At 63.1% G+C, this 15,722-nt stretch overlaps 2 protein-coding genes across 2 annotated transcripts; one reads left to right on the top strand and one right to left on the bottom strand.

Annotated features, from left to right (window-relative positions):
- Window positions 1-640: 640 nt before the first annotated feature.
- Window positions 641-8,905, top strand: CCDC154 (coiled-coil domain containing 154). The gene is given in 19 exon segments (XM_033429453.2): window positions 641-683; window positions 859-946; window positions 1,035-1,280; window positions 1,369-1,543; window positions 1,731-1,777; window positions 2,104-2,199; window positions 2,550-2,673; window positions 4,599-4,700; window positions 4,773-4,901; window positions 4,984-5,105; window positions 5,455-5,581; window positions 5,660-5,797; window positions 6,820-6,939; window positions 7,014-7,090; window positions 7,463-7,580; window positions 8,013-8,096; window positions 8,387-8,461; window positions 8,463-8,575; window positions 8,693-8,905. Coding segments are annotated over 19 exon segments (2,106 nt in total). The 3' UTR covers window positions 8,775-8,905.
- Window positions 8,906-9,488: 583 nt separating this feature from the next.
- PERCC1 (proline and glutamate rich with coiled coil 1) lies at window positions 9,489-10,286 on the bottom strand. The gene has a single exon (XM_033429206.2). The coding sequence runs from the start codon at window positions 10,284-10,286 to the stop codon at window positions 9,489-9,491; it is 798 nt and encodes a 265-aa protein (XP_033285097.2).
- Between the last annotated feature and the right edge of the window lie 5,436 nt (window positions 10,287-15,722).

Genomic DNA, 15,722 nt, shown 5'->3' with positions numbered 1-15,722 from the left:
CACTCCACCTGTCTCTCTCACTGAGGTTGCTCAAATCACCAGTGCAACTGCTCTGTGGCCGGCACCCTTTCTTGGTGGCTCTGCTCTGGCCATGTCCCCCTGTGGCACCCTGTGCCCTCGGCCTGGTTGTTGGGCTGGCTGTGTTCAGCAGGTCCTGGGCTCCAGCTTCCCTGCTCGGGTTCTCTGACCAGAGAGCCAGTGATTGCTCCTGGGCCTCCCTCCCTTCCTGCCCAGGCCAGGGGGTTCCTGCCCGTGTCAGGCCAGCAGCCATCCCTGCTGGCTGGCCAAGTGGTACCTGCTCAGATCCTTCTAAAAACGGGCAGTTGGGGAGGCCTTGACGGAATGGGAAAGCTGAGGGCTCAGGTTCCACCGGCAGTTGGGCTGTGAAGTCAGGAGGTTCTGGTGAGAAAAAGAAGGTTCCAGAAGAGCCCCCGCTGCCCTGCCTACCTTGGTTTTGTCTTGGAAGGAGAGATGTGAGGGCAGAGCTACCACTCCACACCTCACGTGCTCCCCCTGGATCCCAGAGCCTTCAGCTCTGACTTTTCCTGCCTCTCTCCGCCTTCCCGTATCCCCCTCCTGCAACCGCCCTGGGGTCCAGCTGTGGGCAGCCGTGGGGTGCTAGGCCCAGGGCTTCTTGGCAATGGCCAAAACCACAGGCAGGGCTGTTGGTAAAGCTGTATCAGGTGAGTTGAAGCGGAGCTGGGAAGACCACCAGGCAAGAGCCTGCACGAGGGTCTGGGCCACGTGGGACGGCTTTGCTTCCTGACCCCCAGCTCTCCTCAGAGCCCAGGCGCTCCATCTGAAGCTGGCCAGGCAGGCACTGTCCCATTCCTGCTGCCCAATGCTGTGTGTCCTCAGGTGGGGCCCTGGACTTTTCTGAGGCTGAGCTTCCTACATGGACAGTGAGAGCTGGGCCTTGCTGTGGGACCCAGCGGGATGAGCCACGGTGAGCTCAGTGGGCGCACTCAGCAAGGTTTTGGATCCCTGTTATCCTGGGCTCCATTTGTGAGCATCTCCCCCCGTTGGCTCTAAAGGCAAACCCCAAGGTACCTTCTTGTAGAGCCATCAGACAGCAACCTCTCGTTAGGGACCTCGCCACCCTCCCAGCCGGGCACCATCACCCCGGAGGACCTGGAACTCCTCCTGGAGGACGGGCTGGCCAGCTCCGAGCCCTTGAGTCTGGAGGAGAGCTCGGAGAGGTATGAGTCCAGCTGCCTGCCGTCCACCGCTTCTGTCCCAGAGCGGGACACCCCCAAGCACTGGAAGCAGCTGGAGCACTGGTAAGCCCCTTAGAGACCAGGGGCGGGGGAGCCACGTAGTCAGTGCCCCGCACACGCAGCCAACACAGCCCGCTCCTCACCCCACCAGGGTGGCCGACCTGCACGAGGTGGTGTCGCTGCGGGGACACAAGGCCTGCTGTGAGCGTACCACGCTGAGCCTGCTGCAGGAGCTGCTGCAGGTCCACACCTGCTTGCAGCTGCAGGACTCAGAGCTGAAGAGGCTTCAGCAGGCGGCTCAGGCCCCCGAGAAGGAGGCTCTCCAGGTGGGATGCGTCAGCTGGGAGGCGACATCCCCGGGTGTCAGGGCAGCTGTTTCCTGGACCCTGAGCCCCACTCAGCCCCTGCTGCTCAGGCCAGGGCCTCGGGTCCCACTCCGTGGGCCCCCATGTCCGTGTGGGTCGAGCTGGGAGGGCCCCTGGCCTGCACTCAGCTCACCCCTCCACCTTGCAGTTCCCCAGCCTGCAGAACCAGAACCAGATGCAGGCCCTGGGCAAGAGGTACCCCTGCACCCTTGAAGCAGGCTTAACAGGAGGGAGGGGGGCTTTGGGGAAGCAGCGGCTGCTGCCAGGCCAGTCTGGGCATCAGCCCCTGGCTTTTGTTGTCTCCAATTTGGTATCTTGCTCAGGTAAGCAAACACATCCACGGCCCAACTCCAGAAGGTCAGGTTGCTGGAGCCCGGCAGCCTGTGGAGCTTGGGAAAGGGGCAGAAGGCTTGCTGCTGGGCCCCTTGGCTGAACCCCCACCCCAAAGGCTGCCCAGCCTGCTCCTGGCTGCCAGGAGGTGGCAGGGCAGGCCCCAGGCAGAAGCAGCTCTTGTGTGCCAGGCTGGTGGAGGTCCGGGAGGCCCTGACCCAGATCAGGAGGAAGCAGGCACTCCAGGACTCTGAGCGGAAGGGCACCGAGCAGGAGGCCAGCCTTTGGTGGGCCCCTCAGGAGGCTGACTCTGGACCCACCGCGGGGTTGTGTGGGAGTCATCAAGGAGGGCAGGTGACCCTCCAGCCCAGGGTCCCCACCTCTTCCCCTTCCCCATCAGTTACGCTCATGGGGATTCTAGCTCTCTCTGTCCCAGGTGGAGACACAGAGTGGGCTTCTGGCCTCTCTGTGTGTTTACCCGGGCAGGGTTGGACCTCCTGCTAGGTCAGCCTGGGCCCCCCGGATGCAGGCCTGGCCTGAAAAGGATTTGGTGTCCAGGGCCCCACCAGCCTCCCTGAGGCTCCCCATCAGGCCTCTGGCCGACTGGGGTGCTGTGACCTGCAGCCGTTGCCCCTAGGTTGTCTGAGCTGACCGAGAAGCTGAAGCAGGAGGAACGGGACCGGAAGGTGGCCTGTGGAGCCCTGCAGAAGAGCCAGGAGGAGGCCAGCCAGAGGGTGGACCATGAGGTGGCCAGGATGCAGGTACCTGGGAGGCCAGGGGCAGATCCAGGCAGGGCTCTGGCATCAGCAGCCAGCAAGCTGCCAACGAGGCAGTCTGTGCAGGAGACCCCCAACTCCCCATCCCACATCTTCTCCACTGCTGGGGTCTTCCTTCACCCCAGCTCTCCTTTTGGTTCCGTTCACGTGTTTGGACCTGGTGGCCAACCCCCAAGTCCTACACTGTCCACTACGGTGGCCATTGGCCACGGGTGGCTCTGTTGCAATTTAAAACTCAGTTCCTTGGTCACAGGAGCCACATTGCAGTGCACTGTGGCTACCTGTGGCTGGTGGCTGTCGATTTGGCTGTGCTGAGGTGGAGTGCGTCCTCCATCACAGAAAGTCCATCATTAGCACGAGTGCTGTTGTGGCCACTGCTCCCCCACCTCCCCTTCCCCATGTATCAGCACCCAGACCAAGAAGTAGAATCTCATAGCCCGAGGCCCCTTCCTCGGCCATTTCCAGCTTCAATGCTTCCCTCCGTGCAAAGTGGAAGTCCCTTCCTGAAGACGCATCTTCCGGTGGCCCTGCTCCCGGCTGGTGCGTGTGGCCTAGAAGGTGGGGCAGGGGCCGGGGTGGGGCGCCTCTGGACCCAGCCTCTTCAGCTCTGCAAATAGAGACCAGGGACTGTGCCGCGTCCCCAGCTGCTGCCCTCATAGCTCAGCTGCCCAGCTCCATGCGTGCCCCTCCCGCTGCCCTGTGGGAAGCTGGTGCCTTGGCTCCACTGAGAGGCAGGAGCCCCAGGCGGCATCGGGGCCCGGGATCCCCGATGCCTGGCTGGCACGCATCTCCCCAAGTGTGCCATGGGGCTGGGGTCAGTGCCCTGCCACTGGTGTCTGGTTTTGTGAATAAAGTTTTATCGGCACATGGCCATTCGTTTATTGTTGCCCACGGCTGCTTTTGTGCTGGAACCACAAAGCTGAGGGGTTATGACAGAGACACTGTGGCCCATAAACGCCAAACGTCTGCCTTCTGTTTTTTGGGGTTTTTTTTGGCGGTACACGGGCCTCTCACTGTTGTGGCCTCTCCCATTGCGGAGCACAGGCTCCGGACGCACAGGCTCAGCGGCCATGGCTCACAGGCCTAGCCGCTCCGCGGCATGTGGGATCTTCCCAGATCGGGGCACGAACCCGTGTCCCCTGCGTCGGCAGGCGGACTCTCAACCACTGCGCCACCAGGGAAGCCCTGCCTTCTGGTTCTTTATAGAAACAGCCAAGCCCTGCTCTGGGTCACCCTGCATGGGACAGGGAGGCTGGTGGGGGCTCAGGGCACACCTGCTCTGGGCTGTGGGCAGCCCTCCTGGCCCTAGAAGGACTTGTGGCCGTGGAGAGGGTGCCTTGTGCCTGTGGGCCTAGACCCCCGTCTCCTGCATCCAGACCCTCAGTGCAGCAGGAAAGGAGCTGATGGAGGGAGAAGAGAGAAGGGGTCCCACCCTGGGCCTGGAGGACGAGGGCAGACAGTGTGTGTGTGCACACGTGTGAACGGGGATGTGCACATGTGCATGAGTGTGTGTACATGTGTGAGTGTGTGCTCACATGTACACTCAGCCTCCTTGCCCGGGGCTCCTGGCAGGGGTATGATCCGATGGCTGCTCTGCCGCCTCCCCTGGTGGGGTCTGGCAGTCACTGTGAGGACCATGTGTGTCCTGGGCCCGTGGAGCGTGGCCTTCAGACCCTTCACAGCCCTTGCGCCTGGCTCTCTGGGACATGTGGCCCCTGCCTGCCCTGCCTTCCTTCCTGAGGAGGGTGTGACAGGCCCACCCCTGCAGGGCACACAGGACCAGGGTCCCCTCCGACAGAGATGGTTGGGCAGGAGAACAGCAAGTCCCTGATGGCACTATGGGTATGGGGATGGGCAAGGGGGACGCCCTTGGGGAGGTGCACGGTGACCATGTGGCCCCCACTCCACAGGCCCAGATGACCAAGCTCAGGGAGGAGATGAGCCTCCGCTTTCTCAAGAGGGAGGCCAAGCTATGCAGCTTCCTGCAGAAGAGCTTTCTGGCCCTGGAGAAGGTGAGTGCCTGCCGGCGGCAGGCCATCCAGTCCCCCTCTCCCCAGCTCATGGCGGGCGGGGTCTCCCCACAGAGAATGAAGGCCTCAGAGAGCGCACAGCTGCCACCGGAGAGCGGCCTATGGGAGGAGCTGGAGAGCCAGTGGCAGCAACTCCAGGAGCTGGACGCAGAGTGCACGTGGGCCCTGCAGGGGCAGAGGCAGGTGGGTGGCACAGTGGGCACCAGCACAGGCGGGGCCCCGGCTGGAGCTGGGCAGGTCTCAGGTTGCCTCTGCCCGGCAGCAGGAAGAGTGCCACCTCCTGGAGCAGTGTCGGGGCCTGGACAAGGCCGTGGTCCAGCTGACCGAGTTCGTGCGTCAGAACCAAGCATCGCTGAGCCACATCCTGCTGGCCGAGCAGAAGGCCTGGTGGGTGTCCGAGCGGGGCCTCAGGTGGGGCAGGTGGGAACGGCCCTGCTCCCCTGACCCCAACGTCCTGAGCCTGGCTCGAGGCCCAGCAGGGTGCCCTGGGGCAGAGAAGCTGCCCTTTAGTGGGGGGCTCCCATCCCTCCCCCAGCCTGTCCCTCGCGGGGGAGCTGTGAGTGGCAGCGGTGGACTCAGCCCTGTGTCGGTGGTCCCTGTGATGACCCTCATCCTCTCCCTGGGGCCACCTGGAAGGTTCTGAAGCCAGTAGCCGGGCTCGCTGCCCTGGCACAATGCCAAGGGGTGGGCCAGCCTTGGCTGAGGGACAGTCTCTCTCAGTGGCACCCACCCCTAGGGATGCTAAAGGGAAGTTGGAGAACAGCCGGGCCGGGGAGCTGGCTACTTACCTGCAGGAGAACCTGGAGACCATGCAGCTGGCCAGCGAGCTGGCCCAGCAGGAGATGTACAGTGCCCTGGAGCTGGTGAGACGGCAGGGCCAGGGCCGGGCCTGCAGGGTTCCCTGCTTATGCAGGCAGTACACTCAGCCCAGCCTCCCACAGCTCTGAGAGAAGAGCCAGGCCCTGGAGGTGTCCGTGGCTGAGCTGGTCAGGCAGGTGAAGGACATGAGTGACCACTTCCTGGCCCTGAGCTGGAGGCTGGACCTGCAGGAGCAGACGCTGAGCCTGAGGCTGTGCGAGGTGAGTGCACAGAGCAGCCCGGGGAAGGCGCACCTAGGTGGGAGGGGTCCTGCTGCCCCTCAGGGCGGCGGGTCCCAACCCACCCAACAGCTGTCCACAAGGCCCAGGGCCCCAACCACACGGGGGCTCCACTGAGTGACCAGCAAAGCAGCCTACACCTTTGGGTTCTTTTTGCTCTTTTTCTAACAGCTTTATTGAGGTTCAGTGCACCCACCAGACAATTCCCCCTTTCAAAGTGTGTACTTCCGTGGTTCTTTGTCTATTCAGAGTTGTACAGCCACCACCACAATCACTTTTAGAACTTTTCCATCCCCGAAAAGGAAACCCCGTGCATTAGAGGTCACAACCCCTCCCCCAGCCCCTGGCAAACACTGGTCTGCTTTCCGTCTCTCTGGATTTGCCTGCTCTGGACATTTCGTATAAATGGAATCAAATGCTCTGTGGCCTTTTGTGAGCTTCTCTTGCTGAATGTTCCATGTTTGAGGTTCATCCACTCTGTGGCATGTGTCAGTGCTCCTTTCCTTTTTATGGCTGTCACATTTCACTGTGTGGATGGATCATAGCTTATTCATTTGTCAGCTGATGACACTGAGCTGGTGTCCTTCTGAAGCCCTTAGTGCTGCCGTGAACACAGGTATACACCCTTTGGCAGCGGGGCTGGATCCCCCATCCTGTGCGTGTAGGCCAGCTGCCTGTTCTCTGTCGCTGCCGACTCACAGGCAGCTGGGTCTGGCTCAGGGGAGGGAGCGAAGCCAGGCCTTCTTAGGGATGTGGCTCTGCTCAGCCTGGTGGCCCTGCCTGGGAGGACTGGGGCACCCAGACTGTGCCAGGCCAGGCCACCCGGGCTGTGTCCGGTCAGTGTGGACATGCTCTGAGTTGAGGCAGGGGCCCTGTGCCCTCCAGGAGCTCTGCTGCGTGGGACTCGCCGTCTCAGGTCTGACTATGGCTCCAGTGGAGCCAGTCAGTCGGCCTGTCCACCCTCTCTGGGCGGGTTCCAGCCCTCACTGGTGTCTGCACCCCAGGCACAGAGTGAGTGGGGAGTTGCAGAGCAGCGATGGCGGGAAGGCCTGGCCCGGTGTCGAGAGGAGGCCGAGGCGCACCTACGGGAGGTGCAGCAGAGAGTGGACAGCCTGCCCCGGCAGGTGGGTGAGGGCTGGGCTGGCCTCCCCCTCCCCGCTGTGCCCACCCTGAGCCGCCCGCCGGCTCTGCGTTTCAGATAGAGGCCATCGCCGACACGTGCATCCTTCACAAGAGTGACTCAGACTTCAAGATCCCTGCCGAGGCCAAAGCCAGGTGAGGCCCCCGGCTCCCTGTCATAGCCTGGCAGGACCTTCAGGGAGTGGGCTGGTCCCACTGCAGGAGGGCACAGCCGTCTCAGAATGACCCTGCTGCATCACAGGGCTTCCTGACAGTGGTCCATCCTCCCCAAGCCCCTGCACCTGTGGCAGTCCCGACCCCTCCCCACCCCAGGCCTGGCCCAGCTTTGGGTTTGGCCCCTGCTGGGGGCAGCCTTTCACTCTATCACCTGCTGGGGACCCCCCAGTGCCCACTGGTGGGGCGGCAGTGCCGAGCACCCTATGCTCTGCCCAGGGCCTCCTCCCTCCAGCTGCCCCACCCCCCAGATGCCCGCCAGAGCCCGTCAGCCCCGGCCTCCTGTGCTCACAGAGAGCTCGAGGGCGAGGCCGTGAGGCAGGAGCTGGCTGCTCTGCCGTCCTCTGTGCAGCTGCTCAGAGAGGGCAACCCCGGGCGGAAGATCGCCGAGATCCAGGGCAAGCTGGCCACGGTACCCCTGGGCCCCTGGGCTTGGCACACTCGGTGGGGGGCGGTGGGGGGCTGGCTCAGACAGGGGCAGACCTCCCCCCACCCAGGGAGGCTCAGATCCAGGACACCCCCCTGGGAATGTGGGGGGCGAGGCGCATGGAACCAGCCATCCTGCTGGGCGGCTCTGCACATATCAGCCTCTGGAAGTACCAAGTGGGGGCTTCTGTCTGGAGCCCCCAGATGCTGAGGTGCATCAGCAGCTAGTGAAAAGAGCAGCCCTGAGTTCTGGCCGGGTCCCCCCTTGTCATCGGGCTGAGTGATGCGACCGGCTCCCACTGAGGGGCGAGGACCCATGTGTCAGAGGCCGGCTCCTGCCACGAGTGATTAGGGCGGGGGCCTCCCCCGAGTCTGCAGACTTCCTGCATCTGTGCCCACGAATGGGGGCCGTGTTTAGTTTCAGAACCAAATGATGAAGTTGGAAAGCAGCATCCAGTACAAGACCATTCAGAATCTCAAGTTTAATACAGAAACCAAGCGGGTGAGAGGTGGCCCCTGAACTGGGCCCTGGCCGTGCCCCCGCCCCCACCACCCAAGCTCCAGGGCTTACCAGGCCCTGTGGGTGGGCCGCCTTTCTCTGTGCAGAGCCTGACTTCCAGCTGCCCTCACCAGCCCCAGCCTGGCCACCCTGTAGCTTTTTGGTCTGCCCAGCCGTCTGTCTGCGTGTCTGGCCCAAGCAGAGTTTCTGGGCAGATAAGGCCCAGGCTAGCCCAGAGGGAGATAAATCCCGTTGGCTGTCCCGCCCCTCTGGTCTGATTCCCGTGTCCACAGCGCACGGAGGAGATGGCCACTCCGCTGTCAAGCGTGATGCACCTGTGGAGCGAGGGGGGCCCCCTGGGCCCTGACGCTAGGCAGCAGGAGGGTCCTCATGTCCCTGGTGAGGCAGCAGTTCTTCATCAAGGATGTGGCCCCTGACGAGGTGGTCCCCATGAACCACTGGGGCATGTATCAGGCTGTGAGGTGGGCAGCGGGGAGCCGCCTTCCAGAGCCCCCTCCAGGCCCGGGTTCGGGGCTGGGCGGACCCCGAGGGCAGTGGGCGGAGGCGGGTTCCGGGCCATGAGCCGTGTCTCTGGGCAGGTGGCTGCGGTGGAAGGCGGTCCTCATGAAGCTGGCGGCCTGGCGGAGGCCAAGGGCGGTCTCGGAGAAGCCCCTCGGCTAGAAGCCCGCCCACTAGCTCTTGTCCCTGCTCCTTTCCCAGAAATAAACATGCCCGCCCCACGCCTGTCTGAGGCTGGAGTTCCCTCCAGGGGTTCAGGAGGCCCTGGGCAGGGGAGTGGCCAAGAGGACCTTCCCTAGACTCCCAGAACCCCTGCCCCTGTCCTGGCTGCTGAGCCCCAGACCCCACCGCTCCCCAGGGCCTCCCACCCACAGGCACTGCAGCCCGAGCCCCACCCGGAGCCAACAGCACGTTAGCTTGGCCACTCAGACAGTGCCCCCCTTCCTGCCCCTCCAAGAAAGCCGTCACCCCCATGGTAGCTGGCCCTGCCACCTGCGCGGGTGCCACAAGGAAGAGCCACCCTGGGGCCAGTTGGATGGGCAGCGTGGAGGGCTGCCCTTCACCACTGACTGGAACTTTGGGGGCTGGTCTTTGAGGAAATGTGGCTTGCCCAGAGGGGAACCCAGCGTGTAGACGCCCTGAGCCCACCGCCTCCAAGAGGCTGCAGCTCCTGCCCCATCCTCCCTCCTGTGGGCAGAGCTCTTGGGTGGCCCCTGCCCATTCCCTGCCCTGGCCTGGGAAGTCCCTACCTGAGCTGATTTGTCCCCTGGTGGCTGCCCTGATTGGAGGTCCCCGAGGGCTCCTCGCAGGACAGCAATAAGGAGAGTCCGGGCCCTTGTTGCCCTCAGCTCACCCCCGCTGATCCTTGCTCAATCACTAGGCCTCGGCCAGCTGCACCCCCTCCAGGGCCTGGCCACCCCAGCCCAGCAGCTCGGGGCCGGCCTCTGCTGACCAGCTGGCCAGCAGGTCGCTGAAGTCAGGCGTGCCGGGGTGCAGCAGACCCAGGGGGCTGGGTGCCGGCTCCTTCCAGAAGGAGGGGGGAAGCTTCCTTTGGGTCATGGGGGTGATGTGGCCGTACTTCTGCTCCAGCCTGAGTCGGCGGCCGGCCGCGGCCCTGGGTCCCAAGTACTGCCGCAGCCCGTAGTCGAAGAGCTCGGCCAGGGGTCCCAGCGGCTGCAGCCCTTCCCCACCGAGGCCCGGCCCACACGCCTGCCCCTCGGGGGCCCCAGGGGAGCAGACCCCGGGCTCAGTGGCCTCATTTTCTGGGGCCTCGCCCTGGGCCAGGCGCACAAGGTTGGCGCAGGAGAGCTCCCTGGCTGAGTTGCTGGCCGTGTGGCCATCGGCGTAGATGTCGCAGGCGTCGGGGTCCTGCCCCCGGTCCTTGTGGCCGAAGTACCGCTGGATGTCGCCACTGATGAGCTCAGAGAACCGCAGGAGCTGCAGCGGCGTCTCTGGGCCACCGGGGTCCAGAGGGGCCACTTCTGGGGCCCAACCTGAGCTCTGGGGGGCCGGGCTGTGGCCCTCTGGCCCCTCGACCTCCAGTTCCTCTTCCCCATCCTCCTCCTCCTCCTCCTCAGAAGAGTCTGGGGGCTCCGGGTCTGAGGGCAGGAAGGGCCCATGGTATGGCAGAGGCAGCCGGAAGTCACAGAGAGGCCAGATCACACCCGCGGCCATCTCTCCGCCGAGCTTCTGGGGGCTCTCGGGCACTGGGCGCTAGCTGGGGAGGGAAGTGGAGAGGGGACAGGTTAGCAGTCAGGGCCCGCAGCCCTCCTAGGGGAATAGTCACTGCAGGGTTGGGGCGGGCGCTGAGCTCAGAGGCAGGTGACATTTGGAGAGACGGAGGTGGTGGGCACTGTGGCGGGGGGGCATGGCGGGGGGGGCATGGCAGGGGTGAGCTGCAGGGTGCAGGCCTCAGTCACCTGCCAGAGGAGGGTACATCTGTAGGGAGGGTGGCTGACAGTGCTGTTGGAATAGTGACTTGGAGAGAGAGAAGCTGGGCAGGTGGGAAGGGAGCTGGCCCAGGGGCTGGGCTTCGGGCAGGTCTGGGGTCTGGAGAGCAGAGCCCTCGCCCCAGCTCAGGGTCGCTGTAGCTCTTGATAAACAGGCTTGTTGACGTAGAGTCTGCCCAGGTGCAGGGTGGGGAGGGACCCCCTTGACACATTCCCTCCCTGAGTGTCTGTGGTTGGCAGGGTCCCTCTGTGCCTGAAGTGACCATGCTGAGCCCGGGAGCCGGGCCTGGCTGCCTCGACCTGGGTGCTCTGTCCCTTGCAGTTTTGGGGGCTTCAGAGGCTTCAGGGGCTGTGAGGTGAGCTCCGGGGATCTTCAGGGGAGGGCAGAGCCATTTCTCTGTCCCCACAGTCGCAGGCTTCCCTGTGCTCCCTGTCGGGGGTGGAGGGTTGGTGAGGTCACCTCTAGCATCTCTAACCTGGGGATGGGGGGGGCTGGCAGGACTGTGGAGGGGGTGGGATTAGGGGAGCTGATTGTGAATGTGGGAGGCCCCCCCCCGAACAGGGCCCCAGCTCCTGTACTGCAGGGAGGCAGGGGGGCCAGCCCTTGGACCAGGAGGCCTTCTAGCGGGAGCCCTGGGCAAGGGGGAGGAAGAAAGGGAAGAGGGGTTAGAGAGAAGGGGGGGCTCACAGCTTCAGGAAACCACTCCCCATGTGGGGGGAGGGGCGGGAAGTCCACAGGCCGCCCTCAGAGTCAGGGGGGCCTCTCGGACCTCCCCCTCCTCCCTGCCATCATGCTCTGCAGTTCTCGGGCCCCTCTTCCCTGTTGGGGTGAACCGTGGCCCCAGCGTTGGGCGTTGGCATGGCCGCTGGTGGGGAGCCAAGACTCAGGTGCCCCCCTTTCCCTGGCCAGCCCACCTCAATGACCCAGCCCCGCTCAGCCCTGCTGTTGACCCCTCCCCGTGGGTGGGTGGTCCCCAAAGACCACCAGGGCAGAGGAACCCCACAGCCTTCCCGGGACCTCTGCCACCAGCACCCTCCCGCCCACCGCCCAGCCTGGCTCCTACCTGCCAAGGCCTGCAGCTCCCGCTGGGCAGGCCCACCTCCACCTGGGCTCAAGCATTTATAGCCAAGCTCTGTGGCTGGCCCGGCTGGCAAATATTTGGTGACTGCATTGTCATCGCAGACTGGGCAAATAGAGCCCGTTTGCTTTAGCGCCCGGCAACCAGGGCCCCGCCGGGGGGAGCCTCAGCCTGCCCGGGGGACCGTGGAGTGTTTGCCGCTCGCCCAGCTGGCTCACACCCGGGGCCGAGGACCCTTATCTCCGCCGCTGATTGGGGCCTGGACCAAGCCTTGTCAAATAGGCGGAAAATTAAATTTCATGCTATTTTGACTCCTGGAGTAGCCTTCTCTAGAGGACATCCTGCTTCTGCAGCGCTCTGGGTGAACGGGCTCTGGGCCAGCAGCAGGACCTGGGAAGCCCCAGGAGGGCCAGGGACCACCAGCCAGGGCCTAGGTGGTGGGTTTATGCAGGTGGGGACCCCAGAGTCCCTGCCCAGCCCCCTCCTGCCACTTCCCACCGTTCCAGAGCTGCAGGTGCATTTGCAACAAACCCCATTGAATCACTGCTCCCCCAAGGGCTTCATCCCCACGTCCAGGCTGAGGTGACACCTCCCTTCTCTGGCTCCTTTTTTAGCTCCTGTGCCTTCCCCTAAGGGGCTTGGTGGCCCCTCCAGCCCCGTGGGTCCTGCCCCGGGGCGTCCTCACTGTGGTTACCACCCACCATTACAGCCCCTTCACCGTGAGTCCCATGAGTCCAGTCCAAGTTTCCCCGTCCCCGGAAACCGACCTTGGCTACAGCCACAGTTCTGTCCTTATACCCTGGGGTCCAATGACACTTGCCAGGTCCTGGTTGTGGGTCGACCCTGCCCCAGCCTTAGCCAGCCTCTCTCTGACCCAGCACAGCCCAGATGTCAGCCAAGACCTGGGGGAGGCTGGGGGTTGGGGTCCCCGGTGGCTCCCCAGGACTGCTGGGACCCCAGAATCCCTCTTTGCCCAGATACGGCCCCTGCCCCTCTGCCAGCCCAGGGAACGCCCACCATGACCTGCCCAGGACCCAGGGCTGGACCTCAGCAGCTGTTCTGGCTGTAGCTGCAGTGCCCACTGCTGCCTATTGGGAACAGCCAGGGCCGGGGTCTGGGAAGGGCCTGGAGACCGGCTGGGTTGGGGTCAGCCCCGCAGGGTGGGGCCTCAGGGGCCCGAGGGAAGTGCTGGGCATGGGGGCTGGGCTGGGGAAGGTGAGATGCAGCCCTGTCATGGAGAAGGTCCTGGCCTTTGTGGCCAGAGGAGGGGCTTCACAAAGGAGGTGGTTTGCAGGCGCTGATGGGGCAGGTGCTCACCCAGCCAAGCCGGGGGAAGTAAAGGTGTTCCGGCAGAGGGGACAGCCTGGAAAGGAACCAGATCGCGAGGAGCTGGCACCCCTGTGGTAGGCTGAGTGATGGCCCCAAAGATGTCCACACCCTGATCCCTGGGAATTGCGTCCTCACCCCACTTGGCAAAGGGACCCAGCAGAGGTGACTGAGATAAAGACCCTGAGATGGGAGATGGCCCTGGATTATCCAGTGGGCTTGTGTGTCACAGAGGGAAGCAGGAGGGTCCGAGTGGGGGCGGGGGGAGATGTGGCGACTGAAGCAGAAGGTCACCTTTGAAGGTGGAGGGGCTGCAATCCAAGGAATGGAGCGGCCTCTAAAATCCGGAAGACAAGGAGATTCTCCCCTGGAGCCTTCAGGGCACAAACCTGCAGACACCTTGATTTGGGGCCGGGGAAACCCACTTGGGACCTCGGACCTCCAGGACTGCACAACAAATCAGTGTTGTTTTAAGCCACTCAGTTTGTGCTCCCTGTTTCAGCAGCAACAGGAAGCCCAGAGGTGGAAGCATTGGCTGGAAAGTGGGGTGGGTGGCACACAGGACCTCCTGGCCTGGCCCTGGAGCTCGGACCTTCCTCCTGTACTGGGAGCCAAGTCGGCCAGGGCCTCAGCTCTTCCCAGCATCACTGGAACCAAATCGCAGAGCGGCAGTGGGGCTTTTGCAGGAAAGAGGCCCCAGGGTGGTTTTCACCCCCCACCCCACAGGCCCACTTTTCCATCCTGGCCTCTGCCTCAGGCTCCCAGTCAGTGGAACTGGGGCTGTGGAAGGGGCTCTGGGTCCCAAGAGTGACCCAGCGAGGTGTCCATTCATGCCAGCTGTGGGAAGACTGTCCACAGACAGCCAGACACTTGTCCTCTGGTGGCAGAATCCCAGTGCCTTTTTCTGCCTGACCAGAGACAAGGAGGAAACCCCAGTCTAGGATGGAGAGTTCTAGAGTTGGAGAGAACCCAGAGCAGGCAGGTGTTTGGGGAGAGGAACCTCAGCAGCACAGTGTGGGGTGGGCCTCTGGACACAGGAGGCCTGAGACTGGAGACTTGGGGAGGGTGCCACTGCACCAGTCCTAGCGATCAACGATGGGGCCTAACAAGGCACAGTATGTGGAGGTGAGGGTGGGAGACAGGCGTGAGAGGGATTCAAGAAGCAGATCTTGGGTCTTAGTGGAATTATCCCCTTCCTTGCCCCTCCTGAGTCAGAGCCATGCTCAAGATAGACACAGGAGTCTGGTGGGTGGAGGCTGAACTCCAGCTTTTGTTACAGGTGAGGCTGGGCTGGGTTATGGCAGCCAGGGGGACCCTGGGTAGGTGGAGAGACGCACTTTCCCAGAATCACTGCCCACACATGTCCCGCCGGTATTGGGTGGCCAGCCAGTGCCAGGCCAAGTGGCATGGGTGTCCCAAGCCCCCTGTGCCCATGGGGGCTCCTGGCTGGGGCTGGGGGCTGAGGCACTCAGGCTGCCAGGCTTGGGGCCTGAGCATATGCCCTGGCATCTGCTCCCAGCCAGGCCCCCATTGTGGGCAGTATGGGGCCTTCAGAGCTCTGTGCTCACCCTGCCCCCACCAGCCCCCACCCCTGCTGTCAGGCCTCAGCCCCTGGGAGAAAGGCTCTGCCTTTCCAAAGGTGGTGGCCCTGCCTGTCCCCATGCACCCCATATTGATCTTCCCAGGGAAAATCAATAGCTCCAATATGTCAGCTCTCAAGTGGCGCTACAGTAAATTACTCCCGCCATCGGGCACACAAGGGCTGCAGCCTCCCTCCCATTAGTGGGACATTAGTCCTCGTGTGAGGTTTCTCTGTGTGCTTTGAGATAATGAAGGCTGAGGTGTTGGTTTATGCCTCTGGGAGGAGGGGGATCTTGGACAAGAGCGGCATCGCTGGCAGTGCTGGGCACCTGTCACCCAGTGCCCTGCCGAGACTGCTGGGGTCAGGAAGGGGAGGGCCCTGGAGACACCGGGCCACCGGCCGCATCTGGCTGTGGCTTTTCCCACTCTGGGCTCCACCGCATCAGAGAGGGTCAAGCAAACCACAGCATTTGGGGCTGTTGTCACCCTCCAGCCAGAGGCTGCCAGGGACACATGTGTCACTGAACAAGGTGGACTTCACAAGGGAGAATTCACAGCCCGGGACATGGGTGTCTCAGGAGGCGGGCGTTAGAATGGGCTCTGGGTTCAGCCATTGTTGGGTGAGGGGCTCTGCTCTGGGCTGTGTGCTGTCAGCAAGCAGGGTAACTGTGACTGGGCATCTGTATCAGTCTCCAGGGGCTGCCATAACAAAGGACCACCAACTGGTGGTTTAAAACAACAGAAGTTACTTTCTCACAGTTCTGGAGGCCAGAAATATGAAACCACGAAGGCTCTGGGGGAGAATCTTAGCTTCTGGTGTAGCCGTCAGTCCTCCGTGTTCCTTGGCTGGTGGCCGCATCACTCCAGTCTCTGCCTGCCTCTTCACATGGCCTGCTCCCCTGTGCGTCTCTGGGTCTTTTCTCCTCTTATAAGGACATCATTTAGGGCCCACCCTATCCATTATGACATAGTTTTAACTAATTACACCCACAAAGACCCTATTTCCAAATAGGGTCACGTGCTGAGGCTCCAGGGGGATAAGAATTTGGAGGGACATCATTCTACCCAGTATAGCATCTTTAATATATCTTATCCAGAAGGAGGGCAGATGAGGCAAGGCTCCAGCCATGGTTGGTAAAGGACCAGGGTCCCTCCCATCAGCCAGGAAGGGGGTA

This window comes from Orcinus orca, chromosome 16 (genome assembly GCF_937001465.1).
Source record: "Orcinus orca chromosome 16, mOrcOrc1.1, whole genome shotgun sequence".
Classification (NCBI taxonomy): domain Eukaryota; kingdom Metazoa; phylum Chordata; class Mammalia; order Artiodactyla; family Delphinidae; genus Orcinus; species Orcinus orca.
The sequence above is the reverse complement of the archived record's forward strand: the minus strand, read 5'-3'. Positions and strand labels throughout refer to the sequence as shown.

Coding starts and splice junctions, on each gene's coding strand:
- PERCC1 (XM_033429206.2), bottom strand. CDS start 10,286: ATGGCCGCGGGTGTGATCTGGCCTCTCTGTGACTTCCGGCTGCCTCTG.